Source organism: Leptonychotes weddellii, chromosome 11 (genome assembly GCF_054177405.1).
Source record: "Leptonychotes weddellii isolate Sample4059 chromosome 11, ASM5417740v2, whole genome shotgun sequence".
In the NCBI taxonomy this organism is placed as follows: domain Eukaryota; kingdom Metazoa; phylum Chordata; class Mammalia; order Carnivora; family Phocidae; genus Leptonychotes; species Leptonychotes weddellii.
In genome coordinates this window covers 12,441,997-12,456,614 of record NC_138379.1, presented here as the reverse complement: position 1 = coordinate 12,456,614, position 14,618 = coordinate 12,441,997, and the positions used below count along the sequence as shown (strand labels likewise).

General features: G+C 53.9%; 1 protein-coding gene across 2 annotated transcripts in view; it reads right to left on the bottom strand.

Annotated features, from left to right (window-relative positions):
• Nucleotides 1–1,011: 1,011 nt before the first annotated feature.
• The window catches only part of SPI1 (Spi-1 proto-oncogene), a 15,923-nt gene continuing 2,316 nt past the window's right edge, over nt 1,012–14,618 (bottom strand). Inside the window, exons 2-5 of one of the 2 annotated variants that reach the window (XM_081798117.1) lie at nt 13,609–13,705; nt 3,156–3,343; nt 2,171–2,333; nt 1,012–1,736 (exon numbers count right to left, since the gene is read on the bottom strand). In XM_081798117.1, coding sequence (XP_081654243.1) covers nt 1,417–1,736; nt 2,171–2,333; nt 3,156–3,343; nt 13,609–13,705 — 768 coding nt within the window. In that variant the 3' untranslated portion in view covers nt 1,012–1,416. Of the gene's footprint in view, nt 1,737–2,170; nt 2,334–3,155; nt 3,344–13,608; nt 13,709–14,618 lie in introns of both variants that reach the window. The other variant, XM_081798116.1, reaches the window with a different exon arrangement.

Genomic DNA, 14,618 nt, shown 5'->3' with positions numbered 1-14,618 from the left:
GGTCCGGCTGGGGCGGGGGGTGGGGGGAGGAATTCTCTACAGAAGCCTCGCCACGTGGCTGGAACTTACCGTTCCCTGCCCCCCCCCAATCCATTCTTCTCTGCCCCTGTCCAGGGCTTTTCAACTACTTATAACTGTATCCCCTGCTCCTTAAACTTCTTTAAAGAGGACTGAGCACCACTTACCCTCTCCTGGGGCTTGGGGACCAGAGAAGGGAGGTCACAGTTCAGCCCTCAGGGCAAGGAGGTGTTTGGGGGTGTTTGCCCTGATGCTGATGGTCCCCCGAGTCTGGGCTCTCTGAGGCCTGCTGGCTGCTTTGGGACTTTTCCTCACTCCCAGGCTGTCTTCCACCACATCTCTCCACTTACTGTTAGAAGCAAGATACTTGAGGAGCTTCCAGGCTCATCATTTTCTGTTTCTCCCTTGTTGTGGACTAGAAGCCAGAGAGCATCAGACACCAGCTAGGCACTGGGGGTCCATGCTCACCAGCACCCCATTCCAGACATGTGGGGCTTCCTGCCTCACATGGACGTAGCAGCGGGATCCGGCCCACCCCTCACTCAGCTGTGTGACCTTGGACAAATCATTTGACCTCTCCAAGACTCAGTTTCCCAGTCTATAAAATGGGATGATATTAGACTTCACCCCTCAAGGCTGACATGTAATAAACGGCCAGAAAATCCAGTGTTGCAGCCACGATTACTATTCTCATCCTCACGGGGGCCGTAACCTAGTTTAAGCCTCACTGAGGCATTTGTAAAAAGCCCATTTATCAGGTGCAGAGGGCTTCTTAACGATTTATTCCCCTCAGAACAACCAAGGACTTCTTCCACCAGCTCTAACTCCAGGTCAGGCACCGTGTGTCATTTGTCCTGATGTCCCCGGCGCCCAGCCCTGGGTGGGGTCCTCAGTAAACGCCCAATGGACAAATGAGAAAAAGAGAGATCAGACAGGGGCGCCCAGACAAGATGCACAAAAAATTGTAAAAGAGACTCTGTGCTACAAGAGGACTCACTGAGAATAACTTTAATAACTTCGTTCCTTGAGGAAGCTAACGGGGAAGAGGTGGGGGAAGGGAGAGACGCTTAAGAAGAAGGGTTCAATGTACACAAATATGATGACTTCGAACTTTCAAGGTAGCACCCCCGGGTCGCACTAAACAGGGCCGACCCCTCCCTGGGGTCAGACGCACAGGTGGCCCTCTGGAGCCGGGGCTGGAGTCCTGGTGGGAGGCGAGGAGAGGGTGTGGGTAGCGGGCTCGGAGGAGGGGGTGGACGGGTGAGGCGAGGCCCGGCCCGCCACAGTCCTGCCCCTGGCCCCTGGGAGCTTGCCTCCCTGTGTCCGGGCCGGGCGAGGGGTTAATGCTATGGCCAGCGGGGAGGCCTGGCGGGCCCGGCGGGTTCTGCGGGCCTGGGCTCAGTGGGGTGGGTGGCGCCGCTCGGCCAGGCTCCCGCGGCCCAGCACCTCCCCGCTGAACTGGTAGGTGAGCTTCTTCTTGACCTTCTTCACCTCACCCGTCTTGCCGTAGTTGCGCAGGGCGCGGGCCATCTTCTGGTAGGTCATTTTCTTGCGGTTTCCCTTCTGGATGCCCCAGCGGTGTGCTAGTGCCTCCTTGTGCTTGGACGAGAACTGGAAGGTGCCCTTGTCCTTGTCCACCCACCAGATGCTGTCCTTCATGTCCCCGCTGCGGAGCAGGTCCAGCAGGAACTGGTACAGGCGGATCTTCTTTTTGCTGCCTGCGGGCGGGAGGTGGTCAGCGCCCCAACACAGGGACCCACCCTCACCTCCCCCTGATGTGGGACCCCCCGGGGGGGGCGGTCACTGGGGAAGGACTGGGGGGACGGGGCGGTCCGCAGGGCCCCTGGCACTCACACCCGCTCACACCCACTCACATGCAGCCCAGAGAGGTGCAGACGCCCACACACCCGCCCACGCTCGGTCACGGAGATGCTGGTGCGTGTTCGTAACACACCCGCGCCCATGAGTGTGTTCTGAACACCACACAGGAACGGGCACAGACGGTCACAGAGGCGGCTTGGGCAGGCGCTCCCCCGCTCACAGATACGGACACACACTCAGCTCTGTGGCGTGACTGCTGTGGCCTCGGCTGGGGGGCAGGGGGCACCGCGTGGCCGGGGTCGGGGCGGGCCGGACGGCTGGGCCGCATTACCTGTTTCCCCATGCAGGAGGCCAGGCCCCGGCTCCAGGCCATCAGCCTCCCCGTCCGACACCTCCAGCGGGGGGCTCTGCCTCTCGCCTTCCTCCTCATCCGAGCTAGGCTGGGCCGGAGACAGGGAGGGGTATGGGAGGCACATCCGGGGTAGGTAGGAGACCTGGAAAGGCAGGGAAGGAGGGCTGAGGTCAGTGCGGCCCAGTTCACAGCTCAGGGCTGCCGGGTAGGGGTCATCCAAGCAAGAGAAGAGGGAGTCGGCGGGGGCGGGGGGGGGGGGCCGGGGGGAGGCCAGCAGGGGGCAGAAAGTTTTGGGAGAAGGCTGGGGAAGTTGGAGGTCAGTCAGGTTACAGGGGTCAGGCACGGTCAACTCCACACAGCGAGTGGGTTGTGGGGGACCAGGGGCTGCTGGAATCCGGCCCGCCCTGGGGCCCCCTGGTTCATGGCTGCCTGGCCAGGGGAAAGGGCGCCCTTACCCCAGAGGCACAGGGGTACCATGTGGCCTGGCATTCCTGGGGTCGCAACTGGCAGGGCAGAGGGGCTGGGGGGTCGGGTGAGAAGTGAGGGAAGGGCCAGTGGAGGTCCGCGAAGGGTGGTAGAGGCTCACGGAGGCCCCTGACTGGGATTCGGGTGCGTGGGGCTGAGGAGGGTCAGTAAAGGGGGTCGGTGGAGACGGGGAGGCCAGCGTCCAGTGACTCGGGGGCCGGGCCCATGAGGGGCCAGCAGATGGGGTGGGGTGCAGTGGGGGTCAGGAGGGCCACGGTGGCCGGGCGGGTCAGTGGAGGGTGGGAATTATCGGGGGAGAGCAGATAAGGGGTGTGGGGTCACGAGGTCAGTCGGAGGGTCAGGAGGCAGCCGTTGGGGCTCCGGCCGCCGTTGGCGCTGTGGGGCAGGAAGCCGAGTTGAGTAAGAGCCTCTGTCAGCTTCCTGTGAAGAGCCGGCCTCACCACAGCCCGGGTCCCGCGGGACCGGCGGCCGCACGCACCTGGTGGCCGATGCCCGCGTGGGTGGGCGCCATGGGGGTGTCGAGCACGTGCATCTGCTCCAGCTCCATGTGGCGGTAGAGCTGCTGCAGCTGGGGGGGCTGCACGCTCTGCAGCTCCGTGAAGTGGTTCTCGGCGAAGCTCTCGAACTCGCTGTGCACGTGGTGCGGGTGGAAGTCCCAGTAATGGTCTGCAGGGACGGCCAGGCAGCGGGGGGTGAGCCCGGGGTGCGCGGGGCAGCGGGCGGTCATCAGAATGCAACACGCCGTCATGCCGGGCGGGAGGGGGCTGTGGCCACAGAGCCGGCTGGGCTCCAAGCGGACAGGCATCATCTCACCACCCACCTCGTTAGGCACACCCCCATTTTACAGATGAGAACGCTGAGGCCGGGCCAGGCAGTTGGAGGCCCCGGGGCCGGGGCAGAGCCGAGACCCAGCTCTGAGGCAAAAAGCCTGCGCTCCCAGCAACCGTTCTAGCCTGCCTGCCCCGCGGTCATGAGGACCCAGGCAGAGTCTGAGTCTTGGCTCTGCCATTTGCTTTCTGTGTGACCTCAGGCACATGCACGGACCTCTCCAGCCTCAGTTGACTCACTAATAAAATGGGGATAATAGTTATTGGGAGGATACAAATGAGTTCACATTTGTAAAAATTCCCAGGCCCAGAGTAGGCCCTCAGGGAACGCTGATCCCCCTCCACTCCCCTGGAAACCACAGAGTGGTTCCTGAGGCTACAGTCACACGCACACGGTCTTGTCACATAGCCAAGGTGTGATCACAAAGTCACACGGCTGACATTCCTCGCACACCAGCGCTGCCCCTTCAGAGCCGTGCCCCTGCGCTGCTGGGTCTGTCTCCCAGCCAGGTCGCCAGGACACAGGGCTGTGCTGGAAACTCCCCCAGAGGTGCTTTCAGAGTCTGCGGTGGGGGGATTCGAGTTTGGGGAACAGCCACATGCCATCGGGAGCCCTATCTTGGGACTAGGACATGGTTTCTCTGGACATCTTTTCCAGGAAAAAAAAAAAACCCAACAACCTGCTGCATGTCTGTGGAGTTCCTGGGGACAATCTGGGTCCAAAAGAAGACATGGTGATAAAACGACGAGGGACTTTCTCATGTGACCCAAGAGGGAGTGTCCAAGATGCCAGGCCAAGGCCGCATCTCTGGGATGCTCCATGGGGACCACCACCAGCCCCGTGTGCGTGTGTGTGTATGTATGTGTCTGTCTGTCTTTCTTTTTTCTTTCACACAAGCACATACTCGTTCACTCACACATCCCCAAAAAATGACATGTGTTTTTTTTGGCTTTGGACTGGTTCTCAGAGGACTTGCTTTCTAATACTGCTCTGTGGTGGCTTTGCTGTGTGACCCTGGACAAGGCATCCTATCTCCCCGAGTCTCCAACTCCCCAATCTAAAAGTCAGAGACCCGACTGGATAGTTATAGAGGTCCCGTCCACACGTGAAATCACCTGAACCCACAATCCAGGCAGCCCACACTCCCACCTCTACAAGGCTACATGGCACAGAAGAGAGAAAGTACACGATTTGGGAGTCAGGCAGAGCTGGGTTCAAATCCCACCTCTGCCATTTACTGCTGTGTGCCATTGGGCAGGTCATTGCACGTCTATAAGCCTCAGTTTCCTCATCTGTAAGATGGGGCTAATAATGACACCCATCTCGTAGTCTTGTGCGGGTTAAATGAGCTAATGCCTGCAAGGTGCTTCGGATAGAACCTGGCACAAAATTCCATTCAATAAACACCTACTACTACTACTACTACGAATGTGTTGTTCTAAATAACCTAGATCAGCACTTGAGCAAATGGCAGATACTTTCATGCACGTTTATCTCTTCTTCCTCCCGCTCTCTGCCACCTTGGTCAGTGGCCCAGAGAAATCGTTTTGGGGGGCATGGCTGTCACTTTCTCCCAGAGGCTAGGGCTGGGGCCTCAGCATTGCACCGTGAGGACAGTGACTGGTTTTGTTCTCCCCTTACTCCCAGTGCCAAACCCAGTAGTCACTCAACAAACATTGCCTGAACGAGTGAACAAATGAATGAATGAATAAATCCTAGCCTCCTGAGAACGCTGATTCTCCTCCACAACATTATCTAAATCTGAAGGGAAAACAAAACAACACTTCATCTGTACTTTGATCTTGCAGCAAGTTAACAGGACCCAGAACCTCTCCACTTGCCAGAGAGAATTGGCTCTGGGCTTTGGAGCCAGGGGCCGTTTTGGGGGTTCTGGGATTTGGTGAGTCAATCCGGGATCTTCTTTAGGGGTAGATCTACCCTCCGGCCCCACTCCTGGCCCCTACCCTTTTTGCCTTCCCCACCCAGGTTGAACTGTCCAGATCTTGGCAGAACGCCTTATCCTGCCTACCAACCCCCACTCTTAAACCCACTCCAGGTCCAGGGTTTGGAGGACCCTGCATGTGTGCAGCACTCTAGGTGTGGGGTGAGGGGCCCCCGATTGCTCTCTTTCCCTCTTGCTCCCCACCCCTCCCCCGCTCTGTTCTAGCTGCGCATGAGACCTCTGAGCTCACTCTAATGGTCCCAGCCTGAGACCAGCATTTTCCATGAGATTCTCAGTACACCTTCATCAGAGTCACTCTGTGGGGCTTGGGGCCCCACTTGGAGACCCAGGGAATCAGAAGCACTGAGAGGGAAGCTGGGAATTGGAGTTCAACAGGCCCTAAGGAGGTTCCTTTGCTCACTGAAACTCTGGAACCCTGCCCCAGGGTCCCCTGAAAGCTGCAAAGGGGGCTCGAGCTACAATTAAGGTTTCAAAAGGCCCAACGGAAACCTCGCCTTTACCCTTGATTTGGGTGCTCAGGCAATTATGTAATAAACGCTGTCTGGTAGGCAGAAACGTTCCAAATATGGGGCCCTCTGAAGGGACACAAGGAATCCTTCATAGTGCAAGGGTCAGCACTCCTGGGCTCTTGGACCTCATTTCTAGATGACTGTTCGTGAACACATTGTTTTACCCCTTCCCTGGGTTACCTGGGTCATCCTGCAATATGCCTCCTTAGCACGACTCTGCTCCTCAAAAGAATATAATGCCATTTGCATATCCGGAGTTAGCTCTGGACCCTCCTTTCCATAGCCTGTTAGGCCACCCAACACATGGTAAGCCTCAATCAATATTCGAGCAAATGATCAGTAAAAATTAGCTTTTAACATGTATTTTTATGTACCGGGCACTATGCAGAGTGCTCACACCATAGTTGTCATTTAATCTCACCTTAGCTCTGACAAGGTGGCCACCATAGGATGATCTTTCTTTTGCACATGAGGAAACTATGACTCAAAGAGATTAAGTCCCTTGTCCACCGGCAAGCATAGATAAAGTCACCTGTGTCTTCCTCCAGGGACTGAACTCCTACCATTACATCATAAAACTTCTGAGAGACAAGACTGTTAATGAAAACTTTCATTAAGACCCAGGGTGACACCGACTTTACTGCCTGCTTTTATCCATCTGTTTGTCTACCATCATCCACCCTCACCCATCATTTACCATCGGTCCTCCGTCCGTCCATCATTCAGCCATCCATCCATCACTCGTCCATCATCCACCCATCCCTCATGCAGCCATCAGCCAGGCACCGTTCATCATCCGTCATTCTCTTCATCTACCTATCCCTCATCCGGCCAGCCAGCAATAACCCATTCATCTTGATCTCTCATTACCTCCGTCTAAACCAGCTCCCGATCTGGGATCAAAGTCCTACCCACCCATCCCTATTCTTACTTAGTATTTTCGGTGTCCCTAATACCTGTATGTCACCAGGACAAAAACAAAATGATATTCCAAACAACTCCACACATGCACAGAACTTAATTAAGCCCTAAGGGTCATTCAGTTGACCTTATCTCCTCAGAGCAGAAATTCCAGCCTTAAGCCCAGGGCTCCCCCCCAGGGGAGCAGAAGTAAGATCAAGATGGAGAAGGAAGATGAGGAATTAAGAAGACAAGGGCTGAGAAAAAAACTTTAGGAAATCACAGACTACTGGACATGAGCTCCTGAAGCCCACCCCCCTGCACATCACTCAGATAAGGGAACCAGAGGTCCAGAGCTCCAGGCTTCATCACACTTGTTACTCTCTACTTTGAATCCTAATTATTAAAGTTTTAGTTATTTCCCCTGTTAAAATAATAAATCTGTTAGGACTTGTGTTTTATTGATTCCATAGCACCTGGCAATGTGCCTAGTGTACAAGTATTGCTTTGTATACATTTATTAGATGGATAGGTCTGTGCGAGATGGCCAGAGGGTTTGGCAGGTGAAGGGAAGGACACCTGGAAAGGTGAATGAGTGGATGATTAGATGCGTGTGTGAATACATTGGGGGATGGGTGGAGGGTCAGTGGTATGAGAGGATGAGAGAGTACTTGGAAAGATGGAAGGATGGAGACGAGTCATGCTTTGGAACTCTAGTTCCTTCAGCAATCCCCTCACAAAGAGCAAACCTTATCACATCCATTGCGATGGCTACTATCAAAAAACGGAAACTAACCAGTGTTGGTGAGGATGTGGAGAAATTGGAACACTTCTGCACTAGGGGTGGGGATGTAAAATGGTGCAGCCACTGTGGAAAACAATATGGGGGTCCTCAAAAATTAAAAAAAAGAACTACCATTTTATATTATGTGTATTTTACCACAATTTAAAATAATAAGAATAACCAGTAAATTTATGAGCCCTGCCTTCAAAATCTATCCCAGATTCTGTCTCTACGGCCACCACCGTTGGCCAAGCCACTATCATCTCTTGCCTGGATGATTCCAGGAGCCCCCTCCCGGTGCTTTCCTCCTGTTCCTACTGTGGCCCCCACTCCATCTATTTTCCCATAACAGCCAGAGTGATTTTTTAAAAAGCTTATTCAGTGGAACCACTGAGTGTTCAGAGAAGGTACTAAAAACTTCCAGAGAGACAAAACGAAACTAAACAAGCAGAAAAACACACAAAAACAAAAAATAAGGTTACATTCCAAAAAGAGGACATAAAAAGGCTTCTGACTTCGAAGGAAAAACTCCAGTAACCAGAAGATAGAGAAATGCTTTCAAATTTCTAAGGGAAAATGTGGTTTTCAACCTAGATTTCTGTACACGGCCAAACTACTGTTAACCGTGAAGGCATGAGAACAAGAATACAACAAAACCCTACCTCCCACACACCCTCTCTTAGGACACTGTGATCAGAAGAATAACAAGTCCTATCCACGTTACGTAGCATTCACCGCGTGCCTGGCACCGTTCTAAGGATTTTACGTACAGTGACTCACTCAATCGTTATAGCAATCCTGAAAAGTAGGTACCAGTATGAGGTTGAGACAGAGAGGTGAAATATCTTGCCCGTGGTCACCCCAGAGAGTAATGGGGAGGGCAATGGGGTGTGAATCTCAGCAGCCTGGCTCCAGAGCAAGAGCTCTATCTCCTTGCTACCTGGCCCCTCATCTCCTTTTTCGGGGATGAGGTATGGTCCCCAAAAAAGGGGGATATATATCAAAGTATACCATGTGGCTCAGCTGAGCAATCTTCACATGGCCATAATACTGGAAAATGCAGATACTGATTTCATAAGTTACTATAGGGAGAAAGACAAATATTGTATGATCTTACTTATATGTGAAATCGGGGGGAAAAATATCCCAAACTTATAGACAAGGAGATCAGATTTGTGGTTGTCAGAGGCTGGGGTCAAAAGGGACAAATTAAAAAAAAAAAAAAAAACTAAAAAAAAGGTGGGGGGACAAACTTCCAGTTATAAGTACTAGGGACATGACGTACATCGTGGTGACTGCAGGGGCGCCTGGGTGGCTCAGTCGTTAAGCGTCTGCCTTCGGCTCAGGTCATGATCCCAGGGTCCTGGGATCGAGCCCCGCATCGGGCTCCCTGCTGAAGCCTGCTTCTCCCTCTCCCACTCCCCCTGCTTGTGTTCCCGCTCTCACTCTCTCTCTCTCTGTCAAATAAATAAATAAAATCTTTAAAAAAAAACCAAAACAATGTGGTGACTGCAGTTAACAATGCCGTACGGTATATTTGAAAGTTGCTAAGAGATTAGATCCTCAAAGCTCTCTCTACAAGGAGAAAATCTTTTTTTGTATCTCTATGATGTGAAGGATATTAACTGAATTTACTGTGGTGACCATTTCACACTGTCTACGTACGTCAGGTCTTTATGACGTGTGTCATAAACCTACACAATGTTTTATGTCAGTTACGTCAATAAAACTGGAAAAAAGTTGGTGTATAATCATTTTGGAACGTGTGAACTGTGAGTGTGTGTGTGTGTTCTGAATGACTATTATCAGTCTCATCTTACAAAGAACAAGATGGAACATTAGACAATATCTCAAATTGAAGATTCAAGCTAGATTCCTCTCCACCTAGCACATAGAAGTACTCAATAAATGCTCGTGAATGAATAAATGGACAATGTTCTAAGTCTCCATTTCAAATCTTCATGTGTACATTTACTTAGCACTGGAATAGGCAGACTGGAAAAATAGCTTTTCTCCATCTCTGCTGAGCCATGTATGTCACGGAGAAATGTCTATGATAAGCTTAAGTAAAAAGCAGCAACTTGCAGAGCAGTGTGATGTTACAATTCCATTGTTGCGGGAATAGAATATACCCGCATGTATACGCTGACAGACAAATGGGGAGTATATACATGGAATAAAATGTCTGCACGGATGGACGAAGGTGCTATCATTGGGGAGGGAGGTTGGGAAGAGGGAAATATTTTACATAAGTATTTTTAAATTTTTGGCAATATTTGTTATTTTAACAATCTAAAATCAAAGATTTAAAATGTATTTAGATTTTCACCACACACACGTACAAACACTCAGACAAGATGATTCAGATCATGTCATTTCTCTGCTCAAAACCCTACAATGGCTTCCCATTGTTTGTAGGATAAAACCCAAACTCCTTGGGGCGCCTGGATGGCTCAGTCCTTAAGCGTCTGCCTTCGGCTCAGGTCATGATCCCAGGGTCCTGGGATCGAGCCCCGCATCGGGCTCCCTGCTCCACGGGAAGCCTGCTTCTCCCTCTCCCACTTCCCCTGCTTCTGGTCCTGCTCTCGCTATCTCTCTCTCTCTCTGTCAAATAAATAAATAAAATAAAATTAAATTAAATTAAAAAACCCAAACTCCTGCCATGGCCTTCGGGCCCTTTGTGATGTGTCCTCAGCAGGCCCCTCGGGCTTACCCTTTGTCTCCACGGCCGCTCCCTGTGCATCTACCACTCTAGCCCTCTGTTGAGGTCAGCGCTACTTTGCACTTGCTGTTCTCTCTACCTAGAGCATCTTTATCCTTTGCGTGCACGGTCCTGATCACCTCCACTGCCAACTCCTCAGAGGCCTTCCCCGACCACCCAAGGGAAAGTAGCCCCCAACATAGACGCTCTGCATACATGACTTTGCCTTTGATGGGACTTCTTATGTGTGTCTGCGTATGTGACTGTTTACCGCCTCTTCTCCGTATGAGAGTCGTGGCCTTGTCTGACTCGCTCATCACGGAAACTCCAGTGCCTAGAACAGTGCCTGGCACACGGCATATGATCAGAAGCTATGTGGTGGATGGACAAATGAGGGATGAGTGGGCATGTGGAAAGATGATACGTGTTGGAAGGATGAGTGGGAGGCTGCAAGGGTGGGTGGTTGAATGCGTGGGTGGCTGGCCGGTTGCCTGTCACCTCGGTCAGTTGAAACTGACGCAGTGAACCTGTCACAGAGCCCTCTGGGCTTCTCCCACTCTCCCAGCCGCTTCCTCTCTCCTGCCTAGGGGAGTCATAAAGCTAACGTACTAGGTCCTGAAAGCTCCCTGGGCCCTGGACTCAGGACCTTGCACATTTCATGTGTGACCTCAGTGAATCGCCCCAACGTGACGAGGTAAGTGTTTCCATGCTCTCACTTCCATATATGAGGGAGCAGGGGCTCCGAGAGGCTGTCGTTCGCTCTAAGGTCACACACTGGTGAGTGATGAAACCAGGACCAGCCCCAGGTCCAGCCCCAGTGCCTTTTTAGTAAGTTTCAACCACCTGAAAACATAGACGCAGAGGACATTCGGGAACTGGTGGGAAAATGTGGGGTGTCTCTACTCTTGGGTCTTCAGACAGTACCTTCCAAGAGGTATTAGGAAAGGACAGAACAGGGTGCCTGGGTGGCTCTGTTATTTAGTGTCTGCCTTCAGCTCAGGTCATGATCCCAGGGTCCTGGGATCAAGCCCCACATCAGGCTCCCTGCTCAGCGGAGAGTCTACTTCCCCCTCTGCCTCTCCCCCTGCTCTCTCACTCTCTCTCAAATAAGTAAATAAAATTAAAAAAAAAAAAAAAGGAAAGGACAGAACAAAACAGATGCCCAGATCAGCACAGATGCCCAGATTGGAAATGACAGGAGCAGGGGTGCGGGGAGTAGGGGCCGGGACTCCTGGGGATGCCAGAGGAGTCTCTGAAGAAATTGGGGCAATGCCAAAACAGGGTGCTCAGGCATCTAATCAGGAGTCATTCCTAGAGCCCCAGGCCAGATATAAGGGACCTGCCTGGGCACTGGGCCAGGAAAGCGCAGGCTTTCTCTAAAGTGCTCACTTCATCAGCCACAGCCCCCGGTCTAGCTGGTTTCTAGATGTATGCACACACCCTCATATTACAGGAGGGGAAACTAAGGCTGCAACAGGCCCAAAGAAAATGCCCCCAAACCCAGTGAAACTGAGAGAAGTTTAAGCTAGAGGGGAAAGAGTCCCTAAGCCGTCCCGGGCAATGCAGTTTGCTGGGACCTGGCCGTCCTGTTGCCTGGAGCCACCAGGGGGAGCCAGTCCTCAAGTCCAGAGGGACCTTCTCCGGTGCTGAACTGCTAGGTGCAAGGGTCACCAAGGGCTGGTCTCTAGGTCAGGGAGACCCGCCCTTGATCCTGGCTGGGGGCGCCGGGAAGAGAGGTGGATGAGGGAGATGTTCTCTCTAAATTGTCCAGCTTTTGCACAGAGAGGATACATTGCAGAAGCACAAATAAGCTTTAAAGGATGAAAAGGAAGATATTTAAAACCTTCCTAGCCCCAGGATTATGAGAGAAGTCTTGGTGTTCCCACCTGTGGACTTGAGGCTCTCCACCACCTACTCCCTAGACATGGCTCCCAGGTATGGTCTTTATAATCGTTCCCAGCTGTGTGTCGCCAGTGAGCTGTAACCGAGATCTGGCCTCCCGATGTGACGGTCCTAATAAGGACCCGCCACCCGTGGCGTCCCCGGGAGGGGCCGTCGGGGGGAGACCGCCGTTCATGCGCCTAAAGAATGGAGCTGCTGGGGCGCCTGGGTGGCTCAGTTGGTTGAGCGACTGCCTTCAGCTCAGGTCATGATCCTGGAGTCCCGGGATCGAGTCCCGCATCGGGCTCCCTGCTCGGCAGGGAGTCTGCTTCTCCCTCTGACCCTCCCCCCTCTCATGTACTCTCTCTCATTCTCGCTCTCTCAAATAAATAAATAAATCTTTAAAAAAAAAAAAAAAAAGAATGGAGCTGCCGGTGGGGCTGGCCCCCAGGTGGGAAACCTTCCTCTGCGGTGGCACCCAGCCTGCCTCTCCCTCTGCGGCTGCAGACACCCCAGTGTCTGGCCTGCCCAGATTTCAGAACTCCTGGAGAATCCCCCAAGGAAGACCTATGAACTAGGCCTTCTTACTCTGGCTCAGGGGTGTCCCAGCAATATACCAAGATCCCCTTTGGGGGGGCCTCTCTTGAGTGCCCTGCCCAGGTCCCAGGCCCCTAACGCCTGTCCCCGTCGACCCTGAATGTGCTCCAGGGTCGAGGCTGGGCCTTGGGATGGGCAGTGAGACTCAGACAAAAGGATCCCCTGGCTTATGCTCACTCCCACCCCAGCAAACTGGGGCTCCAGCCCCTGCTGAATGAGGGGTCCGTCAGAGCCTTTCCCTTAGTGAGCAGGTCTCAAACAGGGGTGATTCCATCCCCCGGGGGGACATCTGGCAATGTGTGACATTTTTGGTTGTCATGACTGGGGGTACTTCGGGCATCTAATGGGTAGAAGCCAGGGATGCTGCTGGACATCCTACAATGTGCAGGGCAGGCCCCCACAACAAAGAAATTCTCCAGCCCCAAATGTCAAGAGAGGTCGAGAACACAGCAGGGAGCAAGAATTCACGTTGGGTGAAGGGGGTGACAACACCAGAGAGGAAGAAGGGAGGTTTGGAGGAGCAGGAGAGGAAAGCACGAGAGGTGCCCTGGACCGGAGCAGACAGCCTGGGCTCCCCTGACCAGCTGTGTGACCTTGTACAAGTCGCTTGGCTCCCTGAGCCTCTGCTTCCTTGTTTGTGAAAAGCCACACGGATTGGACCAGAAGGTCAACGTGGACGAACCTAACCTCGTGCCTTGGCACACCGAAGATGTTCAGTAAATGCAGGCTGGGGGCACGGGGGGCGGGGGTCCGGGGTCCGGGACTCACCGCTGTGGCTTTCTCCATCGCTGCTGAGATAGGGGTAGTACTCATGCGTTTGGCGCTGGTACAGGTCCGTGTCGTAGGGAACCAGGTCTTCCGATGGCTGCTGAGAGAGGAGGCTGTCAGGACTCGGACGGCGGCGGGAAAACCCCAGCCAGGTTGGCAGCCCCTGGCATGCTGGGGGCCACAGCCCCCTCCCTCACTGAGGGACGGCTTCAGGCCCACAGCCCTCTCTCCGCCTGGACCTGGGAGAGGCCACAGTGGGGACAGGGGGACCCAGGAGAGCAAGAGTCTTGGCTCCTGCAGAAAGGGGCTGACAGGGACCCCAAAGGTCCGAGGTCAAAAGAGGAGGTCCCATCTCACACACGAACTCTCTCACGTTCACACGGACACACCTACACCTCCAAACGTCCAGCTATTCCCCATGACACCCACACTCCCACACGTGAACTCACTCCCACGTGCCTGCCCACACTCTGCGGCCCCTGGCATTCACACACGTGTGCTCACACGCGCACACACCGTTGTACCCACTCACGCTGTAGGCACATGCGGCCACTTGAATGGACACACGTCTCCTCACACTTGCCTTCGGGCCCTTAAACACAGGCTCGGGCCCGCCTCCATCATGGCCACTCACATTCCGCTCGCACAGCCGTCCTCACGGCACACACGTGGTCCTCCTGCCGCCGTGTCCGCAGCCCGCGTCCGGCCCCGCGCAGCCTCGGGGCCCGTGACCAATGGCCGCTCACACTCATGGGTCCTACTGTGTCACCAGGCAGGCTTGCGGGCCATGGGCCAGCCGGAGCCTTGGCCTTCCATCCTCCTTCTGCCCCACCCGCTGGGATACCGCCTTCTCTTCCCCCTGCCCTCCTGCCCTCATCCCTCATTCTTCCTCCCCACCCTCCCCACCCTCCTCTCTCCCTCCTCCCCCTCCACCCCTCACTCCTCCCTGTCCTCCTCTCCCCCTCCTGCCCCTCCACCCCTCACTCCTCCCTGTCCTCCTCTCCCCCTCC